Below are 23517 nucleotides of genomic sequence, written 5' to 3' on the forward strand. Positions count from 1 at the left end.
GAACTCTTGCCCCTCATTGTCCTTTACACTACTATCATCCCAGTCTATGTTTGGATAATTAAGTCCCCTTTTATAACTATCCTATAATTTTTGCACCTCTCTGTGTGCAAATATGTTCCTCCATGTCCTTCCCACTAGCTGTTTGTGGGAAATTGCTGTGCAAAAGTGACTACCCTTCAATCAGCTGCTCCCTCCCTTCAAACTGCTCTGCCCTCAATTGCATTGGGTTCAATGGGAAAGGGGAGGGAACAGCTGATTGGCCACGGCCCCGTCCTGCCTAAGCCCCGCCCCTTTGGGAGTTTACGCTGTGCACTGTGGGATAGTGGAGGAGCTGACAATTTGTTGGCGGCCACTGTTTTCTTAGCCGACAGCGGTAGTGTGGAAGCCGGGAACTTTAATTTGTTTTAAAATAAGATCTACACTATTCCCCCTTTCCCCTGCGTGGGGAAAAGAAAACAAACTAAAGGATGTCGAGTTTTTGCACAACCCCCGAACCGCAACAGGATCAGCGCCGAGCTCCGTTGCCCAGAGACGCCGAGAGGTGAGGGCGGTTCTTGTGTGTTTTTTCTTCTTACTTGAGACCGGGGGGCACTTCATGGAATGTTCTAGAGAGGGGGAAAATAGCCATTGCTGCTCGGTTACGGATTGACTCCGAGTTTTATATTTAACCATCGCCCGGTTTGGCCTTTTTTAAATTTGATTTTATTTCCCCTCTTCTGACTGGGCCGCTCCGGGCCCGCTCAGTGCGGGAGGTAAACATTGGCCACTACGCATGCGCGCTCCTCGGCCATTGAAGGAAGGGAACACTTGATTTTATTCATTCACTGGCAAGGCCAGCATTTCTTGCCCATCCTTAATTGCCCTTGAGAAAGTGGTGGTGAGCCTCCTTTTTAAATACAACTGAGTGACTTGGCCATTTCAGAGGGTAGTTAAGAATCAGCCATAGTGCCTGTGGGTCTGGAGTCACATAGGCCAGAGTTGGGTAAGGATGGCAGATTTCATTCCCAAAACTACAGTAGGGCACCAGATGGTTTGTACAATAATCTGGTTATTTTGTGGTCACCATTACTGATGGTAGCTTTTTATTTCTGATTTGTTTAATGGACTGAATTTAAATTCTTTAACTGCTATCTTTTAACTAGGGTTGTTAGATAAGGCTTTAAACTAAATAGTTGAAAGGAAGTTTAAAAAGTCGATAAGTAACGAGAGGGCAGAGGTGCAGGGTAGTGAAGAAGCATACATTTATCAGAGTGTGGCAGGAAGGGACAGAGAATACAAGCATAAGAATACAGCAGAAATTAGAACCAGAGTAGGTAAAAATGGTAAAAAGTCAAAACTTAAGGCTCTTTATCTGAATGCACGTAGCATTTGTAACATGATAGATGAGCTGATGGCACAGATAGAAACAAATGAATATGATTTGACAGTTATCACAGAGACGTGGTTGCAGGATGACCAGGACTGGAAACTCAATGTTCAAGGATATACGACATTCCAGAAGAATAGGCAGAAAGGAAAAGGAGGTGGGGTAGCTTTGTTATTAAAGGAAGGGATCGGTGCAGTTGTGAGTAACGACATAGGTGTAATAGATCGTGATGTAGAATCAGTTTGGGTGGAAATAAGGAATAGCAAGGGAAAGAAATCACTGGTGGGAGTGGTCTCTTTGTAGGACAAAATATGAATCAGGAAATAATGGAGGCGTGTAAGAAGGGCACTGCAATTATCATGAGTGATTTTAATCTGCATATAGACTGGACCAATCAAATTGGCAAGGGTAGCATGGAATACGAATTTGTAGAGTGCATCAGGGATTGTTTCTTAGAACAATACATTGCAGAACCTACCCAGGAACAGGCTATTTTAGATTTGGTAATGTGTAATGAGGTAGGATTAATAAGAGATCTCGTAGTTAAGGATCCTCTAGGGGGAAGCGATCATAACATGGTAGAATTTCAAATTCAGTTTGAGGCTGAGCAACTCGGGTCTCAAACCAGTGTCTTCAACTTAAAAAGGGCACTTACAGAGGTATGAAGAAAGAGTTGTCTTCAGCGGGCTGGGAAAATAGACTACAGGGAAAGTCAGTAGAGGAGCAGTGGCTTTTAAGCAGATATTTCATAACATTCAACAAACATTTATTCCGGTCAGAAGGAAAGACTCGATGAGAACGATGAATCACCCGTGGATAACAAAGGAAGTTAAGGAGAGTATCAAATCAAAAACAAAGGCGTACAAATCGGCAAAAGCTAGTGGTAGGCCAGAGGATTGGGAATTTTTTAGAAACCAGCAGCATACCATCAGGCCCTGGGGTAATAAAAGCAAAATACTGCGGATGCTGGAAATCTGAAGTAAAAACAAGAAATGCTGGAAATACTCAGCAGGTCTGGCAGCATCTGTGGAAAGAGAAGCAGAATTAACGTTTCAGGTCAGTGACCCTTCTTCTGAACTGGCAAGTATTAGAAATGTAAAAGGTTATAAGCAAGTAAAGCTGGGGTGGGGCAAGCGATAACAAAGGAGAAGGTGTAGTTATCTCTTGTCTCTACATCTTCTCCTTTTGTTATCTCTTGCCTCTGCACCTCCTTTGTTATCTCTTGCCCCACCCCTGCATTATTTGCTTATTACCTTTTACATTTCTAATATTTGCTAGTTCTGAAGAAGGGTCACTGATCTGAAATGTTAACTCTACTTCTCTCTCCACAGATGCTGCCAGACCTGCTGAGTATTTCCAGCATTTCTAGTTTTTATTTCAGATTTCCAGCATCTGCAGTATTTTGCTTTTATTACCCCAAGGCCTGATGGTATGCATCCCAGAATACTTAAGGAAGTGGCCCTAGTAATAGTGGATGTGTTGCTGGTCATCTTCCAAGATTCTATAGACTCTGGAACAGTTCCTACAGATTGGAGGGTAGCTAATGTAACCCCACTATTTAAAAAGGGAGGTAGAGAGAAAGCAGGTAATTATAGACCAGTCAGCCTGACGTCGGTGGTGGGGAAAATTCTATAGTCCATTATCAAAGATTTTATAGCAGAGCACTTAGAGAACAGTGGTAGAATCGGGCAGAGTCAGCATGGATTTACGCAAGGGAAATCATGCTTGACAAATCTACTAGAATTCTTCGAGGATGTAACTAGTAGAGTTGATGAGGGGGAGCCAATGGATGTGGTTTATTTGGACTTTCAGTAGGCTTTCAACAAAGTCCCACATAAGAGATTAGCATGTAAAATTAAAGCACATGGGATTGGGAGTAGTGTATTGCGATGGATAGAAAATTGGTTGGCATTCAGGAAACAAAAGGTAGGGATAAATGGGTCTTTTACTGAATGGCAGGCAGTGACTAGTGGGGTACTGCAGGGATCGGTGCTGGGACCCCAGCTATTCACAATATATATTAATGATTTAGATGAGGGAATTAAATGTAATATTTCCAAATTTGCAGATGACAAAACTGGGTGGGAGAGTGGCAGAGAGGCTTCAGGGTGATTTGGAGAAGTTGAGTGAGTGGGCTAATGCATGGCAAATGCAGTATAGTGTGGATAAATGTGAGGTTGTCTACTTTGGTAGCAAAAACAGGAAGGCAGATTATTATCTGAACGGCTATAAACTGAGCGAGGGGAATATGCAGCGAGACCTGGGTGTTCTCATACACCAGTCGCTGAAGGTAAGCATGCAGGTGCAACAGGTGGTAAAAAAGGCAAATGGTATGTCGGCCTTCATAGCGAGAGGATTTGAGTACAGGAGCAGGAATGTCTTGTTGCAATTATACAGGGCCTTGGTGAGGCTACACCTGGAATATTGTGTGCAGTTTTGGTCTCCTTATCTGAGGAAGGATGTTCCTGCTATACAGGGAGTGCAGTGAAGGTTTACCAGACTGATTCCTGGGATGGCGGGACTGACTTATGAGGAGAGATTGAGTCGGTTGGGATTATATTTGCTGGAGTTCAGAAGAGTGAGGGGGGGGATCTCAGAGAAACCTATAAAATTCTAACAAGACTTGACAGGGTAGATGCAGGAAGGATGTTCCTGATGGTGGGAGAGTCCAGAACCAGGGGTCATAGTCTAAGGATACGGGGTAGACATTTCAGGACTGAGATGAGGAGAAATTTCTTCACCCAGAGAGTGGTGAGCCTGTGGAATTCGCTACCACAGAAAGCAGTTGAGGCCAAAACATTGTATGTTTTCAAGAAGGAGTTAGATATAACTCTTGGATCTAAAGGGATCAAAGGGTATGGGACATAAGCGGGAACAGATTACTGAGTTGGATGATCAGCCATGATCATAATGAATGGCGGAGCAGGGTTGAAGGGCCGAATGGCCTACTCCTGCTCCTATTTTCTATGTTTCTGTGTTTCTGTCTATTGTGCATACACCCACAGTGCTGTTAGGAAGGGAGTTCCAGGACTTTGGCCCAGCGGCAGTAGAGGACTGGCGATATATTTCCAAGTCGGGGTGGTGTGTGACTTGGAGGGGAACTTGCCAGCGGTGGTGTTCCCATGCATCTGCTGTCCTTGTTCTTCTAGGTGGAAGAGGTCAAGAGTTTGGAAGTTGCTGTCTAAGGAGTTTTGGTGAGTTGTTGCAATGCATCTTGTATATGGTACACACTGCTGCCACTGTGCATCGGGGTGGAGGGAGTGAATGTTTAAGGTGGTGGATTGGGTGCCAATCAAGCAAGCTGCTTTGTTCTGGATGGTGTTGAGCTTCCTGAGTGTTGTTGGAGCTGCACTCATCCAGGCAAGTATTCCATCACACTTCTGACTTGTGCCTTGTAGATGATGGACAGGCTTTAGGGAGAGAGGAGGTGGGTTACCCACCACACAATTCCCAGCCTCTGACCTGCTCTTGTAGTCACAGTATTTATGTGGCTGTTCCAGTTCAGTTTCTGGTCAGTGGTAACCCAGGATGTTGGTTGTGGGGGATTCAGCAATGTTAATGCCCTTGAATGTCAAGGATAGATGATTGGATTTTCTCTCATTAGAGATGGTTATTGCCCGGCACTTGTGTGGCACAAATGTTCCTTGCTACTTATCAGCCCAAACTTCAGTGTTGTTCAAGTCCTGCTGCATTTGGACACGTGCTGCTTCAGTATCTGAGGAGTTGCGAATTGTACTGAGCATTGTATAGTCTTGGGCATCCCTGATTTTAATCGCTCCACCGTTAGTCTTAGCGCCATCAGTTGCCTAGGCCCAGTTCTGGAATACCCTCTCTGCCTCTCCACCTCACTTTCCTCCTTTAGGACACTCCTTAAAACCTACCTGTTTGTCCAGGCTTTGGGTCATCTGCCCTAATATCTCCTTTTGTGTCTCGGTCTCAAATTTTGTTTTATAATGTTCCTGTGAAGCGCATTAAAATGTTTTATTATGTTAAAGGCGCTATATAAATATAAGTTGTTGTTGCAGTTGGTCTCTGTGACCCTAGCTAAGGAAGGGAGAAAAATTCTCCATGGCTGCACTAATACGTGTTTGCGCTTCAGGTAAAGATAGGAGCAGGTTTGAATTTGAGTTCTATGGTTAATTAGCCGCTGACTCGCTATCTAAGTGTATAGCAGCTTGACCGTGGTCCCAGAATATTGTTGGTATTTGATACTGTATCGAGCAAAGTCTAAACCTTCAAAAAATGAAACTTCTACATTTTAAACTTTTTTGGATTTATGTTGCAATTAATTGCATATTTTCCTGTTATGGACAAAGATTTTTCTGCAGTCACTCCCAAAAAGTGTTGGTATTTTGAAAATAAAGTAAGGAATTGCGAATGAGTTCACTGAAAGAGCTTTAATATTTGACAGTACCATTTCATATTTAGAAAGAGTGAAAATACATGAATGGGTTGCATTTTGGAGGGATAGATGTATGTTTATTTGTCATTGTTGGTGATATTTTCCTCCCAGTGATTTACACATTTGTCTAAAGCTTTTAAATGGAAGAACTAAATCTGCCCAACACTGTTGGGAGGGAATGTTAGGTCAAAATTCAAACTTGCAGCATATTTTTTCATAAATATTTTTACCTTTGGGAAATGCATTAGGAAATTATTGAATCCTGTCCTTACCATTTTTTTCCTTGCCTGAAGGAAATGAAACCTTTCTGGGATTCTGTTCCATAGATGCTGGCTGGCTGGATGCCTCCTAATAGTCAATGTTCATCTCGGAATCTTAATGATCAGTGTTGGCAGAGTGTTCGCCATGGAGAGTATCACAGCTAAGGCTGACCCTGACTATAATCTGATGTCTGCTTTATGTATACGTTCAGTGGAAGTTGCTGGATAGTAATCAGAAGTAAGGTTTTCTATTGTCCTGTCTGGAATCCACTAACTGAGTGCAGTATAGGGATCAAGAGGTTCCTTATCAAAGTATATTTATTTTCTCCCCTTTCTGTGGACGCAATGTACCTCTGAGGATGGTTGACCTTCCACTGGTCTGTAAGTTTTTAGGAAAACTGGCTGCTATCGATGTTGCTTCCTTGTACTCCCCTTATCAAAGTGCCTTTCACTGACCCTATCTCTCTTGATCAAAACCTCAGCATTGTGGGAATACACTTGTCCCGTCACTTGTGAGCTTCATTGTACAGTCCATGGTAATCTAGTTCATAATGCATTTGCCACTAACTTGTGGTTATGATTACAGTGGACTTATAATTAGTTATTTTCATCTGGTTGATTGATAGTGGTGTAAAGTTGGACTGGTATTTGTATTCCTCACCATCCCCTGCCACAATGCAAATTGAATATACAAATTTTTAAAATTTGTTCTTAGGATGTGTACAATATTAGAGAAGCTACATTTTTGCTTATTCATAGTTGCTCTGAGAAAGTAGTGGCAGCCCTTCTTGAACTGCTACAGTCCTTGTGCTGATGGTGTTAGGTAGGAAGTTTCAGGATTATGACCTAGAAATAGTGAAGAAATGGAGGTATCAGATCAAGATGGTGTGGGAGTTGGAAATGATATTGTTCCCGTGATCTTGCTTTTGCCATGCTTTACAGAAAATCCACTTGGGCAGGTATGTTTTTTAAATGAAGATGGCCCATGGTGCAGGATACAATTGGCCTTGAAAGGTTGAATAAAGAAGTAGAGGTTATATGACTATATAGAGCTTAGGATCAAAAGTTACCTTCCTCTTGCATAGTTTAGACATCATAGGAACGAGTAAGTTGGATAATGTGAGCTGAGCCTTAATTGCGATATAAGTGGCAGTTCGATGTGTTTTTGAAATATAGTAGGGACGAGCGAAGAAATTTCAGAGGAGCAATGGCCGTAATTTCAATTAAAATTAAGACAAATGGATGTTTAAAGCCGGAGGTGTACACTTTTTTTGGGAGAACGTATCCTATGGAAGTGGAGCTGAGAATGAATGTGATGAGAGAAAGTCCAAGGGTCTGAATAGATGGAATGGAAAAGGACAAAGAAGGAGGGGAAAAAAAGCAGTCATTTAAACTCAGAGAAAGTATGCAGGACAAAGATGTGCATGACCATGTATTGCATTGCTGATTGCAATGAGGAGTAGATGCTCACTTATACGTTCTAAAGAAGCTTCAGGAGTGGCGCTATAGTTGCTGAAGTACAGAAATAGTCTTTTTGGAATCAATCTTTACCTTGGTGTTGCAACCTTGGCACTATTGGAAAAGCTTCAAAAATTCTAAGCAAGATCTAAACGTTTTTACATAATCTTTGCAAATTTTGAAAACTCATTCACATAAAAGTCCAAACTTTTTGAAATCTAGGGCTGGAATTTACCAAGCCCACAACGTCAGGCTCTGTGGTGACTGGGTGGGGAATTGTTCTGGCAGAGGCCCGCTATGGAGGCCGACGCCAGGAGGGCTTGGCCCGACCCTCCGGGCGGCGGCAAGTCTCCGTGGCGCCCCCCCCCGCCCCGCCCCCAATGCCGCTGGGAGACAGGACCTGGATTTAAATAATTAAATTACTGACATGCATACATTTAAATCAACTTTCCCTAAATCCTCCGGGCTCGTGGCGGCTGGCATTCCCGCGCCTTCAATTCTCCGTCTGGGGAAAGCTGGCGTGACGCTGTTGGGAGGGGAAAGGAGTTAAGATTTTCAGTGCAGGGGTGGGGTAACAAGGTCAAATAAACATAATGGGTGTTGGGGGAGGTGGGAAGGATGAATTTTAAACTTTGTGCAGTCTGGGGGCGGGGAGGTCAGATTTAAAAGCTAAATGTTTTGGGGGGGAAGGGCAATTAGTTAATGTGATTGTTATTTGGGGGTGGGAAAGGGGCATCAGAAATTTATTGTATAAATTTTGGGGCGATACTGCTTTAACAATTCAAATTGACTAGCAGGGCTGGCTGCCCTTTAAAAATGGCGCCTGCGCACAGGCAACTGGCACCATTGCCGGGGAAAGACAGCCTGCCCCCTCCATGTGATTGGGGGGGGGATTTAGTGGGGGGGGGATTTAGTGGGGGGGGGATTTGGGGGGGGGGGCGGGCCACCTGGCTATTTAAATGAGCCACCTTGCAGGAGATAGCGGTGGCTCTTTGACATGCGGGCCGCCATTTTGTGAGCAAGTGTTAAACTGGCTTCTGAATGTACAGCGGAGATGACGTAGTGGTAATCTTTCGGAACTAGTATTCCAGAGACCCAGGCTAATGCCCTGGGGACACATTTTCCATTTCCACCATGCCACCTACTGGAATTTAAATTCAATTAATTAATAAAAATCTGGAATTGAAAGCTATTCTCAGTTTCATGGCACCATTACTATCATCAATTGTCGTAAAAGCCCAGCTGGTTCACTAATTTCCTTTAGAGAAGAAAATCTGACATCCTTACCTGGTCTGGCCTACATGTGACTCCAGATCCACAGCAATGTGGTTGACTCTTAACTGCCCTCTGAAATAGCCTAGCAAGCCACTCAGTCGTCATGGACAATAAATGCTGGCCTTGCCAGTGACGGCCACATCCCATGAAAGAATAAAAAAAGTATTGCTTATCTGTTCTAGCAGTGATTTTTACACTGTCATGTTTATGAAGTAAACATTTTTTATAAGAAAGATTTTTAAGTTACATTCTTTTTTTATTGTTGCCAATGACAGCTCTATCACCATGAGCTCTTCATCCTAGTTCAAACTTTTCTTCAGCCACAAACCGCGTTGGACAAGATAAAATCTGTAATTGTGTTGCTAGTTATTTTTCATGGTTGTCATGGGCTGAGTGTGAAACTTTTACACACTATTAATTTTTGGTGAATTCTTAACAGTAACACTGGACCTAAAGAGGGAGTGTTTCTTGTAGTGTTGATGAGTTTACATGATGAATTGTAGTTTCTACTTCATTTGGAAAATGCTTCAAAATAAACGTGGAGTCTTGCAACTTCAGTTGAAACGGAGATTTTTCTACTATTTCAGTGTTATAAACTCATGTCACTTCTATTTCAAAAATGTTTGTGTACATTAGTTTCTTATTTCAAAAAAAATTGCTGTGTTGTGACAGAGGAGTTAAACCTCATTCTTTTCAATTTAGTTGCAGAGTTAGGCTGACCCTGTAGGACACCGCCCACCGCTATGCCTGCTGTTTGGCCAACTCTTCTGGACCTCAGCAGGGATGAGTGCAAGAGAATACTCCGAAAACTTGGTAAAACATTGTGGATTATTTTTTCTTCTGCTACAATCAACTTCTGTTTAGTGAATAACTGGTTTTCCAGATTCAGTCTGTTAACTCAACTGATCTTTACAGGGACGTGGTAATGGTGTTACAATTGGTCTCAATGTCCCTGAATCAGGAAGAGAGGGAAAATATTCGGCCACGGTTCTTGCTCCTGATGAGTATATCCAGTGATCTCCCATTGATAAATCTATGTGTAGACATTAAGTGATGAAAGCATTGCACCTGGATTTGATGTGAATTGTGTTCAAGTAGTCTGCCATTTACTATCAAGGATGGAGTATGAGTAGTGAGGCACCGGTGGTGGGGTGCAGGCATCAAGGAGAGAAATGGAGAAAATTGATTGGGATGATGAACTGTTTTTTCCTCCAGCAGTTTATTTACTTATTAGGAAAATTGTAGAGAGGAAATGCCTTATCTTTTCTTGCATGCTTTGAATAGAATAAAAGATTGTAGAATACTAACCTGCTTAAGTTTGGTGTTGTGTTGAAGTGGGTTGTTCAGAAGGTGTAAGTTCTAAATCTGTTGTTACAGCCGTGGCTACAAATTGAAAATGATTTCAGATTTTTGCTTCTTGTAATTGGATTTAATTTCCTGTAAATCCATATTCAAAATTATACTTTCTGTGTATAATGCTGGAGTCAAACTAATGTTAGAGTTACTAGTCATAGGCTAGAAGCTGGAAGTTATTCTGAGCAGAAGCACTGAACCAAAATATTCCTTTGTGTTCAGCTTTTAAAATGCTGAGAGACTGGCCACCTGGTAGCTCCTTGGTATTTTCAAAGAGTGGAATTTGCTGTCTTCTATAAAATCCTTCTGTCGCTTTTGGAGTGAGCATTCAGTATGGCTCCTTGTGTGGATGAATCGGGTTGGGGAACTATACTTTGAAATAGTAGGTTCGACAGGCATACGTTGAGTGAAAAATTTTGAAGAAATAAAGGAAGATCTTAAATAGTTGCAAAATCAATTGATTGGTAAGCATACACAATGCAGCAGAATGTTAACATTTTCCTGGGATGAATGGGAAGTATGTAGGTTAGAAATGTGATTTGCTGTTTTATTCTCTTACATTTTAGAACTGGAAGCTTATGCTGGCGCTATCAGTGCGCTCCGTGCACAAGGCGACCTTACAAAAGAAAAGAAGGACCTCCTTGGAGAATTGGCCAAGGTTCTTAGGTAAATGTTATAAGGAGCCAAAATCTGTTTTGATAAGTTTTGCTTTGGTTTCGTGCTCACAATTTGTCGCTTTTAAAAATCCTCATCACACCCTCTCAAATTCAGTGAGAATGTATTTCTTTTTTTTATTCTTTCACGGGATGTGGGTGTCACTGGGCCAGCTAGCTAGGCTAGCCCATCCCTAATTGCCCTTGAGAAGGTGGTGGTGCGCCACCTTCTTGAACCGCTGCAGTCCATGTGATGTAGATTCACCCACAGTGCTGTTAGGGAGGGAGTTCCAGGATTTTGATCCAGCAACAGTGAAGGAACAGGGATATTGTTCCATCAAGATGCTGTGTGACTTGGAGGGGAACCTGCAGCTGGTGGTGTTCCCATCTATCTGCTGCCCTTGTCTTTCTAGGTGGTATAGATCGCCGGTTTGGAAGCTGCTATCGAAGGAATCTTGGTGAGTTGCTGCAGTGCATCTTGTAGATGCTACACACTGCGCCAGTGTGCATCGGTGGTGGAGGGAGTGAATGTTGAAGGTGGTGGATGGGGTGCCAATCAAGTGGGCTGCTTTGTATTGGATGGTGTCGAGCTTCTTGGCTGTAGTTGGAGCTGAACTCATCCAGGCAAGTGGAGAGTATTCCATCACACTCCTGACTTGTGCCTTGCAGATGGTGGACAGGCTTTGGGGAGTCAGGAGGTGGGTTACTCGCTGTAGAATTCCCAACCTGTAACCTGCTCTTCTAGCCAAAGTACTTATATGGCTGGTCCATTCAGTTTCCGGTCAGTGGTAACCCCCAGGTGTTGATAGTGGGGGATTCAGCGATGGTAATGCCATTGAATGTCATGGGGAGATGGTTGGATTCTCTCTTTGAGATAGTCATTGCCTGGCACTTGTATAGCATGAATATAACTTGCCACTTATCAGCTCAAGCCTAATTGTTGTCCAGGTCTTGCTGCATATGGACACGGACTGCTTCAGTGTCTTTCATGCCTTTTTAATAGCAGTTTTGAAATTATTGTGGGCATGTTGTTTACAGTGATCTTGCAATGGCTTTGCTTTTATATTAAATTGTTTTTTGCTTTTTTTTTCCCCTGTGGAGAAATCCCTAGCCTTTGATTGTGACACTCAACAATGTTTGTATTTATGTGTAGCACCTTATCACATCAAAATGCCTCAAAGCGCTTCACATAAATTGCTTTTGTTGTGTTGTGATTTATGAAAACAGATCATTTCACATGTAAAATTCTTCAAATGCTAGTTCTGTCAAAAGGAAGAACATCAGTAATACAGTTGCAGTAATGGAAAAGATCCTCTCCATGAATTAAGAAGATGTGATTATATATGTCCTATCTCCTGTTTCTCCAGCAAGGTTGTTTAGAAGCGAGTGGCAGTCTGAAATATAAAAACACAGCAACACTTGTATTTATATAGATCCTTTAACATAGCATAATATCCCAAGACACTTCCCAAGTGTGTTGTTAATCAAAATTTCACACTGAGGCACAGATGGAGATATCAGGGCAATTGACCAAAAGATTGGTCAAAGAGATAGATTTTAAGGAACATCTTAAAGCACAGAAGGGTGGAAAGGTTTTTGGAGAGAATTCCAACGTTTAGAGCCTAGGCAGCTGAAGGCTTGGGCCCCCACTGGTAGACTGGTTAAAATTGGGGGTGCGCAAGATGTCAGAATTGGAAGAGCGCAGAAATCTTGAAGGCTTGTGGGGGTGGACGAGGTTCCAGAGATTGGGAGGGTGAAACCATGGACGTATTTGAAAACCATGGTGAGAATTTTTAAATGGATGCTATGCTGGAGCGAGAGCCAGTGTAGGTCAGCAAGCATAGGAGTGATGGGTCAACAGGACTTGGTGTGAGTTAAGATATGGGCAGCAGAGTTTTGGATGAGCACAAGTTGATGTAGATGGGAGGCCCAGGCTGGAGGACATTGGAATAGGCAAAAACTACATCTGTTATCGATGAATAAATTGAAGATTTTTCTTTTCTTTAATAATAGCATTTCGACAGAACGTCACCGTGCAGAAGTCCGTAGAGCAGTTAATGATGAAAGACTAATGACCATTGCACATCAGTAAGTTTCTTTGCAAAGATTCTATTTATTTTCTCAAGAATTTTCTTTACAGTTTGCCTGACTTTAGAAGTTAAAATCAGTTGTATTGTTCAGTACAACATAATAGTTTCCTAGCAGGGCTGTTTTCCACAGCACTTTTAACTTGTATTGGCATGTGTGCAGCGGCATCATATCCTTAATTCCCACTACCCATTGTAAATATGTTATCTTCTGAATTGAATCCCACAGTTACCAACTGATTTGGACTCAGTAACTGCCCAGCTGAGACAGAAGTTTTGCACGGGTCTGTGTGTTTTGAGGATGAGATATAAAAAAAAATTCCCTCTAATTTTCTCAGAGGAACATGCTGATCAATAGTATGGTATTGTTTTACAGGAACCAGAAGCCCTCTGCACCTCACTCAAGTGGTCATTCATTGTCTAGACTGACTCTGGAAGAATGTCAGCAGGACTGAAGAGGGGTTGTGGGGGTTGGTGTTGGTGGGTGGGATGGCAGAGAGGGAAGACACCACAGCTGAAGTCAATCCTATTCCTATAAATGCTCATTATAAACATGTTTTCTATTTTCCAGCAATGGTCAGAAGATAGTCTAGGGTATAGAGACAAGTTGTGGTTCCCCTGCTGCCATCAACTGAGATTAGTTAACTATACAAACTGGGATTCAATCCTGAGACCTGTTGGTCAGGATTGCTGAGCTACAGACTCCCTTTATCAGCTGAGCCACTGGGGGAGCTAAGACTTCTTGTTATTAACACATTGTTTCCCTCAGCGTGCATTGCTTGGCTTGAGGGCTGCAAATTTGTCCAGGACCTTTGCTCTGAAGCAGGCAACTAGGAAGCGCATCTCCCTACAATGGCACAGCTGAGAACAGGAAATCAATGTGCAACAGAAATTCAGCCACGACCCATATTGTCCAAGTCTGATGCATCATCAAAGGAAAACTATGGTCTTGTGATGTTGCTATTACGGTCGCTAATCTGGTGACAAATGTGAAATAAAAGGGATTGACTAGAGTCTTTCCACAAAATATCAACTCGTGCATGTAATTGACAAATAGCGAATGTAAAATTGTCATTTTTGTAAATAAGAACAAATTGTTTCTTTTTCATTGGCATCAATTTTCTTTAAAGCAACAATATGTTTTTTTTTGCTCACCAAGAGTAGATGAGGGAATCTTCCTATTTAGGTTGCTTTCTGTCTTAAGGGATATATGTTAGCTGAAATCCCCTTGTTCAATGCAAAAATACTGTTTCTTAGAAAGAGGTGAGTATGGTTCTCCGAACTTGGTTTTGGGGGGTAAGGGGGGAGTGAGAAGAAGGTGGAGTGATAGCAAAAAGAAGTTTGAGAACTTCTGCACTAGTACATTTCCTGTAGTGTTGCTTGTGGATTTATAAGAATTCAACTCCTGTCGTTGACCCCACATCAGGTGTTGGTCCTTGATGCATTTTGGTCAGAAATGGAATCATTCCTGTCTCCCTATGATATGTTAGTTCATAATTTCTTCTGCCTACTCCACGCTTTGCTTAGTGTCTATCCTTTTCTATTTTCCATTCCTTTTTCTTGAAAACAGTTCAAATAATGGTTAGAAGTCAGCTGACTAATGGGTCCTAGCATTGGTGCTCTGGCTGCTGGGAATTGTAATCTCACTGGGGGATGTGTTTTTGAGGTCACCAAAGTGGGTCAGCTGGGTAGGTGTGTGTGCATGTGCACTTGGAGCCCAGATGTTTAGAGGCTCAGCAGGGCATGTTAGTGCATTGTTTTTGAAGTGCAAAGGAAAGTTAATGGGGCAACCTTATAAGTAATTTGTGTTTGTATCGCTTTAAATCTTGAGTTGTGGAACAAGCAGGTGACTGAATCTTGGCTGATTTTTTTTTTCTTGATGGAATTGATTGGGAAGAAACATTTTTCGTCGTCATGATCGGAAAATGGTGATAGCAAAAAATAAAAAGGAGAAAAATGCAACTACTTAAGCACTTAACAAATGAGGAGGAAGGAATTCACCAGCTTGACCTAATTGGGTTTTGCTCCTGACAAACAAAACCTTATAATAAAGATGTATAAAATTTTCTGCAATGTATTTCAGTTTTAGGATTTAAAATAATTAAGCAGGTAGCAACTTAAAGTTGCATCTTCTGATGAACAGCATAAACAAAAGAAAACGTGGTTGTGTGTTGGACGAATATATCATGTACTCTTCTATTATCTGCAGCATGTCTGGGCCTAACAGCTCTGCTGAATGGTCCATTGAAGGTCGTCGACTTGTCCCTCTCATGCCCAGGCTGGTTCCTCAGACAGCATTCACAGTGACAGCAAATGCAGTAGCTAATGTGGCAGCTCTGCATAATGCCACTCTTCCATCACCAGCTGAAACTGGAAACAAAGAAGGTGAGTTTTTTTTTATTGGCCCAAGATTAGTCTTTTTACAATTTGTTTTTGAAACTAAGAAACATATAGCTTGCTATTTAGAAAGAGGAGGGGGTTACAGATGATGCAGTGAATTAGTCACACGGCAATTTAGTTTTGGAATTAATTCTAATTCGGCTCAGACTAATGGGATGACAATGCTATTTCTCGTCAGCATGAAGCATTTATTTGTATTTCTTTTGATTTTTGCAACTGCTTAGCTCAAATCTCATATAAAGCAGCAACAAATGGTACATTAACCGCCTATTCAATTGCAGTGAGAAATGGGCAGTCAGCAAACAACAACCATTAAAATGAGAAATGAAATCAAAGAAGTGTCTGCGTGGGTTTCCTCCGGGTGCTCCGGTTTCCTCCCACATGCCAAAGACTTGCAGGGTGATAGGTTAATTGGCCATTATAAATTGCCCCTAGTATAGGTAGGTGGTAGGGAAATATAGGAACAGGTGGGGATGTGGTAGGAATATGGAATTAGGGTAGGATTAGTATAAGTGGGTGGTTGATGGTCGGCACAGACTCGGTGGGCCGAAGGGCCTGTTTCAGTGCTGTATCTCTAATTAAAAAAAAAAAGTCTCTCCTAATACTTTTGCAAACCTTCTGACCATCATCTTGTTTTCTCAGTAATCAGAGTATGAACTGCTGAAGATAAGCTTTGTATCATAATTAATCAAGGCTATTAACATTGTGAAGCATTTTGATAGGGTCCTTTTGGAAAAGACTTTTTCTAGTACGATTGTTGTCCAATGTTTTTGGTTGAAGAAGCTCTTTTAAAATGGATTTGTCATCACGGGCCCCCCATCTAAATTGTAATATATAATGTTCAGTATAAAACTACTGCATGTAAAGAGTGTTTTAATAATGCTTTTAAGAAAACATGTATTTACCTATAGATATCAGTGAGGATGGGTGTGCTTGCTTCCCACTGCAGACTCTGTCTATCCTATGCGATCCCCATCTGTCTACACATGTAGCGGCTGCGCTTCATTCCCTCCTCCAAACTCGCATTTTGAGGACCCCCTGGAAATTCTCTACAGGTACCGGGCGGCACAGTGGCGCAGTGGTTACCACCGCAGCCTCACAGCTCCAGCGACCCGGGTTCGATTCTGGGTACTGCCTGTGCGGAGTTTGCAAGTTCTCCCTGTGTCTGCGTGGGTTTCCGCCGGGTGCTCCGGTTTCCTCCCACCTCCAAAAGACTTGCAGGTTGATAGGTAAATTGGCCATTGTAAATTGCTCCTAGTATTAGTAGGTGGTAGGAGAATGGTGGGGATCTGGTAGAGAATTTGGGGTTAGTGTAGGGTTAGTATAAATGGGTGGTTGTTGGTTGGCACAGACTCGGTGGGCCGAAGGGCCTGTTTCAGTGCTGTATCTCTAAATAAAATAAATAAATACCGGTTTGAGAACCACTGCTCTAGTTTGGGGGAATTCATGATGAGGGATTGTCTGTAAAATCCCCACTGAGTGAGGACAGTGATTAAGGAACAGTTTCTTTATTCAGAGTGTTATGACCAAGGTGGGAGAAGAGCACTGTCTTTTCTAGTTCCACTTCTCCACAGGTCACAACATATATTTAAATGTTCACCCAGTTACCGATACAGTCAATCATAGACTCTACATTTTATCCCAGAATAATGTACACCAACCAGGTGTCTTTTATAAACAACAAAATTATCAGCTTATATAACAAGACTTAACCAGTAACAAAGCAAAGCATTAACATACAGAGTGAAATATGAAAATTCTCTTTTACCGTGGCCTCACCCCACCCCACCCACACACACATACCCCCCCCACCCACACACACGTTAACCAAATAAATAGAGATTGTCTCTTTCAAGCTCTGTTACAAAAAAACTTTGGCCAAATACTTTCAAATTCTTGAAGAAAAAACAGACGATATGGAAAGATGCCAGTTGTCCCTTTTTAGTTTGGCATCCCAAATACACGTAGATGGCTGTCACTGGGATCTTTCTAGAACATTTCAGGTGATGTTGAAGGCCAGTTTGGCAGGTTTTCTAGGAGAAATGCGACAACAGGGGTTTCTGGCATGCTTTTCAGGAACTGTGATTAATAATCAGCTAATAGAGCAGTCACCATCAGCACCCTCTTCTATCTCCGAGAACTTCCTGAGAATCAAGTGCACAAAATAGAGAAACTGATGCTGCATTTCTCCTGAAAATCATGCCAGAAACCCCTGTTGTCGCATTTCGCCTAGAAAACCTGCCAAACTGGCCTTCAACTCCAATAAGAAGAAATTTTATAGTTGCATAAAGGGAAAGCGGGTGATCAAGAAAAATGTAGGCCCACTAAAAGCTGAAAATTGAGATATTGTCATTGATAATGGGGAAATGGCAGACATGTTGAACAATTACTTTGCCTCAGTATTTACAGTTGAAAAGGAGGATAACTTGCCGGAAGTCCCGAAAAAATTAATAGCTGATAGGGGACAGGGACTTAATACAATTAACGTAAGTAAAATATCAGTAACAGTGAAATTAATGGAACTAAAGAGTGAGAAAACCCCAGGACCTGACGGTTTCCATCCGAGGGTGTTAAAGGAAGTAGGGGAGCACATTGTAGATGCCCTAACTATAGTCTTCCAGAGTTCCCAAGATTCAGGAGTGGTCCCTCTGGATTGGAAAGTTGCACATGTCACTCCACTTTTAAGAAGGGTGAAAGGGGGAACCAAGGAAATTACAGACCAGTTAGCCAGACATCTGCGGTGGGCAAGTTGCTGGAGTCTATAATCAAGGATAGGGTGACTGAACACCGAGAAAAATTTCAGTTAATCAGGGACAGCCTGCATGGATTCATGATGGGAAGGTCATACCTGACAAATCTCATTGAATTTTTTGAAGAGGTGACTAAGGTAGTGGACAGGGGAATGTCTATGGATGTTATTTATATGGACTTCCAGAAGGCATTTGATAAAGTCCCACAGAAGAGACTGTTAACTAAGATAGAAGCCCATGGAGTTGAGGGCAAATTATTGACGTGGTTAGGACGTTGGTTGAGTGGTAGGCGACAGAGAGTGGGGATAATGGGTAAATACTCCGATTGGCAAGATGTGAGTCGTGGTGTCCCGCAGGGATCTGTGTTGGGGCCTCAATTATTCACATTATTCATTAATGACTTGGATGATGGCATAGTAAGTCATATATCCAAATTTACTGATGATACAAAGTTAGGCGGCATTGTAGACAGTCTAAATGATAGCATAAAATTGCAAAGAGATATTGACAGACTAGGTGAGTGGGCAAAACTGTGGCAGATGGATTTCATTGCGGGCAAGTGTGAGATTATCCATTTTGGACCAAAAAATGATAGAGCAGGGTACTTTATAAATGGGAAGAGGTTAAGTACAGTGGATGTCCAAAGAGACTTGAGGGTTCAGGTGCATGGATCTTTAAAATGCCAAGAGTCAATGCAGAAAATAATCAAAAAGGCTAATGGAATGCTAGCCTTTGTATCTAGAGGATTGGAGTATAAAGACACAGAGGTTATGTTGCAGCTGTACAAAACCCTGGTTAGACCCCACTTGAAGTACTGTGAGCAGTTCTGGGCACACTCACCTTAGGAAGGATACATTGGCCTTGGAGGGAGTGCAGCGTAGGTTTACAAAAATGATACCTGGACTACAGGGGTTAAGTTACGAGGAGAGATTGCACAAATTAGGTTTGTTTTTGCTAGAATTTAGAAAGTTAAGGGATGATCTGATTGAAGTCTTCAAGATATTAACAGGAAAAGACAGGCTAGATATAGATAAACTATTTCCACTGGTTTGAGATTCTAAAACTAGGGGGCATAGTCTAAAAATTAGGACCAGACCGTTCAGGAGAGATGTTGGGAAGCATTTCTTCACGCAAAGGGTGGTAGAGGTTTGGAACTCGCTCCCACAGACAGCAGTTGAAGCTAGAAAAGTTGTTAATTTTAAATCTGAGACAGATAGATTTTTGTTCAGCAAAGATATTCAGGGATATGGGCCAAAGGCTGGTATATGGAGTTAGGCCGCGGATCAGCCATGATCTCATTGAAATGCGGGACAGGCTCGAGGGGCTGAATTGCCTACTCCTGTTCCTATCTTCCTATGTTCCTATAGTTTTCTCCAGCTGCCTTCAAAACCGTTCACACCCCAACACTGTCCAAAGTGAAACCAAAAACAGTATCTCAAGAGTCAAGCCTCCTGACCCCTATAAATCTTGACCTGTCACTTCTCTAAACATCTCCCCCAAGTCAAAAGGCCCTGCTGAGTATTTATATGAAGATGGATGGCTTCCAGTAAATGTTGTTTTCAAACAAAGCCTCTCAATGTACTTTCAATGACACCAATGGAAAAAAAAACAACTATGGAATCCTTTTCAGTTATCCCAAATAAAACAATATCCATAATTAGAATCATAGAAAGTTTAAGGCACAGAAAGAGGCCACTTGGCCCATCGTGTCCGGGCTGGCTGAAAAACAATCCACCTATTCTAATCCCACCATCCAGCATTTGGTTCGTAGCCCTGCAGCCTATGGCACTTGAGATGCATATCCAGACACCTTTTGAATGAGTTGAGGGTCTCTGCCTCAAGTACCCTTTCAGGCAGTGAGTTCTAGACCATCACCGCCCTCTAGGTGATAAAGTTTTCCCTCATCTCCCCTCTAATTTTTCTACCGATCACATTAAACCTATGCCCCCTTGTCACTGATCTCTCTGCTAAGGTGAATAGACCCTTCACCTCCACTCTATCCAGGTCCCTCAAAAATTCTAAAATACTAGTCCTCAAGAAAACCTAACAAAAAATATAGAAACACTGTCTTAACAAGAGTTGTTAGAGCTTAGAATGTTTTATCACAAACAGTATTTGAGAAAGAGAATGTTTGATTTTTTTTTTTAATCGAAAAGTACATAAATATTTGAAGTAGAGGCAGGTACAGAGGTGTGGGGGAAGAGCAGAACAGTGGGATTGTTTTCAGTCAGTGGGCACAGAAAAAAATGAAACAAATGGCTTCTCTCTACTGTAAAAATGTTTTGCTTCCAAACACACACATGATGTAATTCACAATGAATTGATTAAAATTACCTCTACAGTTACTTTTTTTCATTTTTGAAATCTCATATGATGGATCCTCTGGAGAGCTGCTCTTTTCAGTGCTTGGAACAATGGATAAAACTACCAAAATACAGGTTGAAGTTGATAACACATTTTGAAACAAGGTGGGGTCGTACCTGGATTTTATTTTAATGATTAGCTATTCACAGAACACCCCAGAGGGTTGTGGATGCTCCGTTGTTGAATACATTTAAGGCTGGGATAAACAGGTTTTCGGTCTGTCAGGGAATCAAGGGATATGGCAAGTGGGTGGGAAAGTGGAGTTGAAGCCCAAGATCAGCCATAAGCGTTGTGAATGGCGAAGCAGACTCAATGGGCCATATGGTCTACTCCTCCTGTTTCTTGTCTTCACTGCTCGCTCTTGCCCTTTCCTCCCCCTCACTGATCCCCCTCCTGTGATAGAAAGGTTCTAAGGGGTGACAACAATGAAAATTGCGGGAAAGTTATTTGAAGCTGTTAACAAGAAAAGAAACTACAACTTGCATTTATATTTTCATGCAGGCCCCCACCTGCCAAGAATGAGGCATATTAATTTTGTCACATGGACACTACGTTTCAAATTGTTGTTGGGAAGAAGAGAAAGCCTGTTACAAAGGGTTGCCAGGCCCCTGGCTGGAAAGACATTTTTGCATATTAACAGACAGTGGTTGTATGCAAAGGAGCTATTCCCTGCTCCAATTCAATCCACAGACATATGTGGTCACACCAGTTAGTCACATGACTAACTGGCTGTTGTGCATTTTTGAACAAAGCCTGTGGAGAAAGCTCTTGGCTCCTGGATTGAACAGACCTCTCCTGGCTGGCTTGCCACAGCCTCTCCTAGCTGCTCCCATATTTCTCACAGAACTCCAAAAACCAACTGAAGATACAGGAACCCCAAGAGAGAAAAGTCTCCTACAGTGAACAAGGTTTTGCAAGAATACTGGGCCCCAACGAAAAGCAAAATTTACCTATAAGCAAGGACTCTACAGTGAGCTCGAAGACCTATAACAAAACCTCTTCAGATATTGCCTCAAACCTTTCCACTTTATTTTTCTTCTCTTTTCTGTCTCTATTTGCATGCGTGTATTGCACATGCATGCTAGCGTGGGTGCGTCGTGTACCGTAGGCGCCAACCAAATTAGAGTTTAAGTTTAATAAAATTTCACCTTTAAACCTAAGAAAGCCTGTTTGTGCTCATTTTTGTGCCTTATAATTGGAAAGCGGTGAACAAGAATTCACCAAGGGGGCGCTAAAACACAGTGTGTGCAAAAGTAAAACCCTGTTACAGTAAGACCAGGTGAAGGCTGAAAGGGAACCCTAGATCTCTTTCTCACCTGGTCGGAACAATATCATACCTTTAACAAGTATCCCAGTGCACTTTAATACTGGAAAGGTAAATGTGAATTTGTTGCTGTTTGTGTAAAACATCAAAACATGAGCTCTTGGCCGCTGATAATTTGACAGAAAAAAACAAAGTATACTAAATACTAGCTAATATGTGACATTGCTAATGTGTTGCATGAGGTATTGAGCATAGTTGTGATGTTTTGCTCAGTTTAATCTGTTGCCTATTTGTTTAAATTATTTCAGCAAGTCATGTGCAAATGTGAGCATTCTTTTAAGTGTTACACCGATCTGTAATATGCATCAGTTTCTTGTATCTACCTACTATAAAAATAGAGCTAGTGCAAATTTCGTGTTACTCACATGACTACTTAAAAAAAAACTTATGTCACACTTTGTGGGGAAGGAAGTACAAAGAAGCAAAGGCAGCATTTGGAATATATTCATCAGGCCTGTGAAGTTGTCTTCACACAATATCTAAAAGCAACTAGGATTTTCCAACAACCAGTCAAAAACACATTTTCCGTCCAAATGCTTGTGAATCTTTTACAATTACTATGCTCCCCCTCCCACCCCAAGATGTGCAGGTGCGCAGCCGCACAGCAATCTTGAATGTACTGCACAGTGCAATAAACAGACCATGCACAACAAAGAAAAAAATAGAGGGAACTTTGGTCGATGGGTATTTCAAGACTGAGGTTTTTGGGCGCTAAGGAAACTGAAGAATAGGGCAGGAAAATGAACTTAATGTAGAATTTTAGCTCTGATCTTCTTGAATGGCAGAGAACATGCCGTGGACTGTAAAGCCAACTCCTGTATCTATTTCTTGCGTTCTTCTCCTCTTATTGTCATTGTGTACCCCTGCATAAGCAAGTCCATCGAAGACTGAAAGAAAAAATACAGGCTGATGTATTGTTACGACAGGCAAATTTGGTGGAATCTGCTTGATGAAGAGTGTTTTCTTGAAGTGCTGAATGCTCTTAAATACTGGCTGTCTTTCCATCATTTTCTGTTTCTGCTTGAAATTGGAGTTAGAGAAAGTTTACAGCACAAAAAGAGGCACTTGGCCCATCATGTCTGCACCGGCTGGAAAAAAAAGAGTCACCCAGCCTAATCCCACTTTCCAGCATTTGGTCCATAGCCCTGCAGGTTACGGCACTTTAGGCACCCATCCAGGCACCTTTTAAATGAGATGAGGTTTTCTACCACCCTTTCAGGCAGTGAGTTCCAGACCCCCATCCTTATCTATCCTCTAATCCTTCTGCCAATTGCTTTAAATCTATATCCCCTAGTCACTAACCCCTCTGCTAAGGTAAATAGGCCCTTCCCATCCACTCTATCTAGGCCCTTCACAATTTTGTACATTGCAATCAAATCTCCCCTCAGCTTCCTCTGTTTCAAGGAGAACAACCCCAGCCTATCCAATCTTTTCTCATAATTGTAATTTTACAGTCCTAGCAACATCCTTGCAAATCTCTGAACTCTCTCTAGTGCAGTTACATTCTTTCTGTAATGAGATGACCAGAACTGCACACACTACTCAAGTTGAGGCCTGACTAATATTTTATATTCTTTTTTCTTTCTTTCTTTTCTTTTCTTTTCTTTTCTTTTGGGCCTCCTTATCTCGAGAGACAATGGATACGCGCCTGGAGGTGGTCAGTGGTTTGTGAAGCAGCGCCTGGAGTGGCTATAAAGGCCAATTCTGGAGTGACAGGCTCTTCCACAGGTGCTGCAGAGAAATTTGTTTGTTGGGGCTGTTGCACAGTTGGCTCTCCCCTTGCGCCTCTGTCTTTTTTCCTGCCAACTACTAAGTCTCTTCGACT

General features: G+C 42.0%; 1 protein-coding gene across 5 annotated transcripts in view; it reads left to right on the forward strand.

Moving 5' to 3' along the window:
• Positions 1-317: 317 nt before the first annotated feature.
• The window catches only part of emsy (EMSY transcriptional repressor, BRCA2 interacting), a 99054-nt gene continuing 75854 nt past the window's right edge, over positions 318-23517 (forward strand). For all 5 annotated transcript variants that reach the window (XM_068033096.1, XM_068033099.1, XM_068033101.1 and 2 more), the window contains exons 1-5: positions 318-541; positions 9464-9574; positions 10681-10780; positions 12781-12855; positions 15064-15239. In XM_068033096.1, coding sequence (XP_067889197.1) covers positions 9505-9574; positions 10681-10780; positions 12781-12855; positions 15064-15239 — 421 coding nt within the window. In that variant the 5' untranslated portion in view covers positions 318-541; positions 9464-9504. The remainder of the gene's footprint in view (positions 542-9463; positions 9575-10680; positions 10781-12780; positions 12856-15063; positions 15240-23517) is intronic.

This window comes from Heterodontus francisci, chromosome 6, assembly GCF_036365525.1.
Source record: "Heterodontus francisci isolate sHetFra1 chromosome 6, sHetFra1.hap1, whole genome shotgun sequence".
In the NCBI taxonomy this organism is placed as follows: Eukaryota; Metazoa; Chordata; class Chondrichthyes; order Heterodontiformes; family Heterodontidae; genus Heterodontus; species Heterodontus francisci.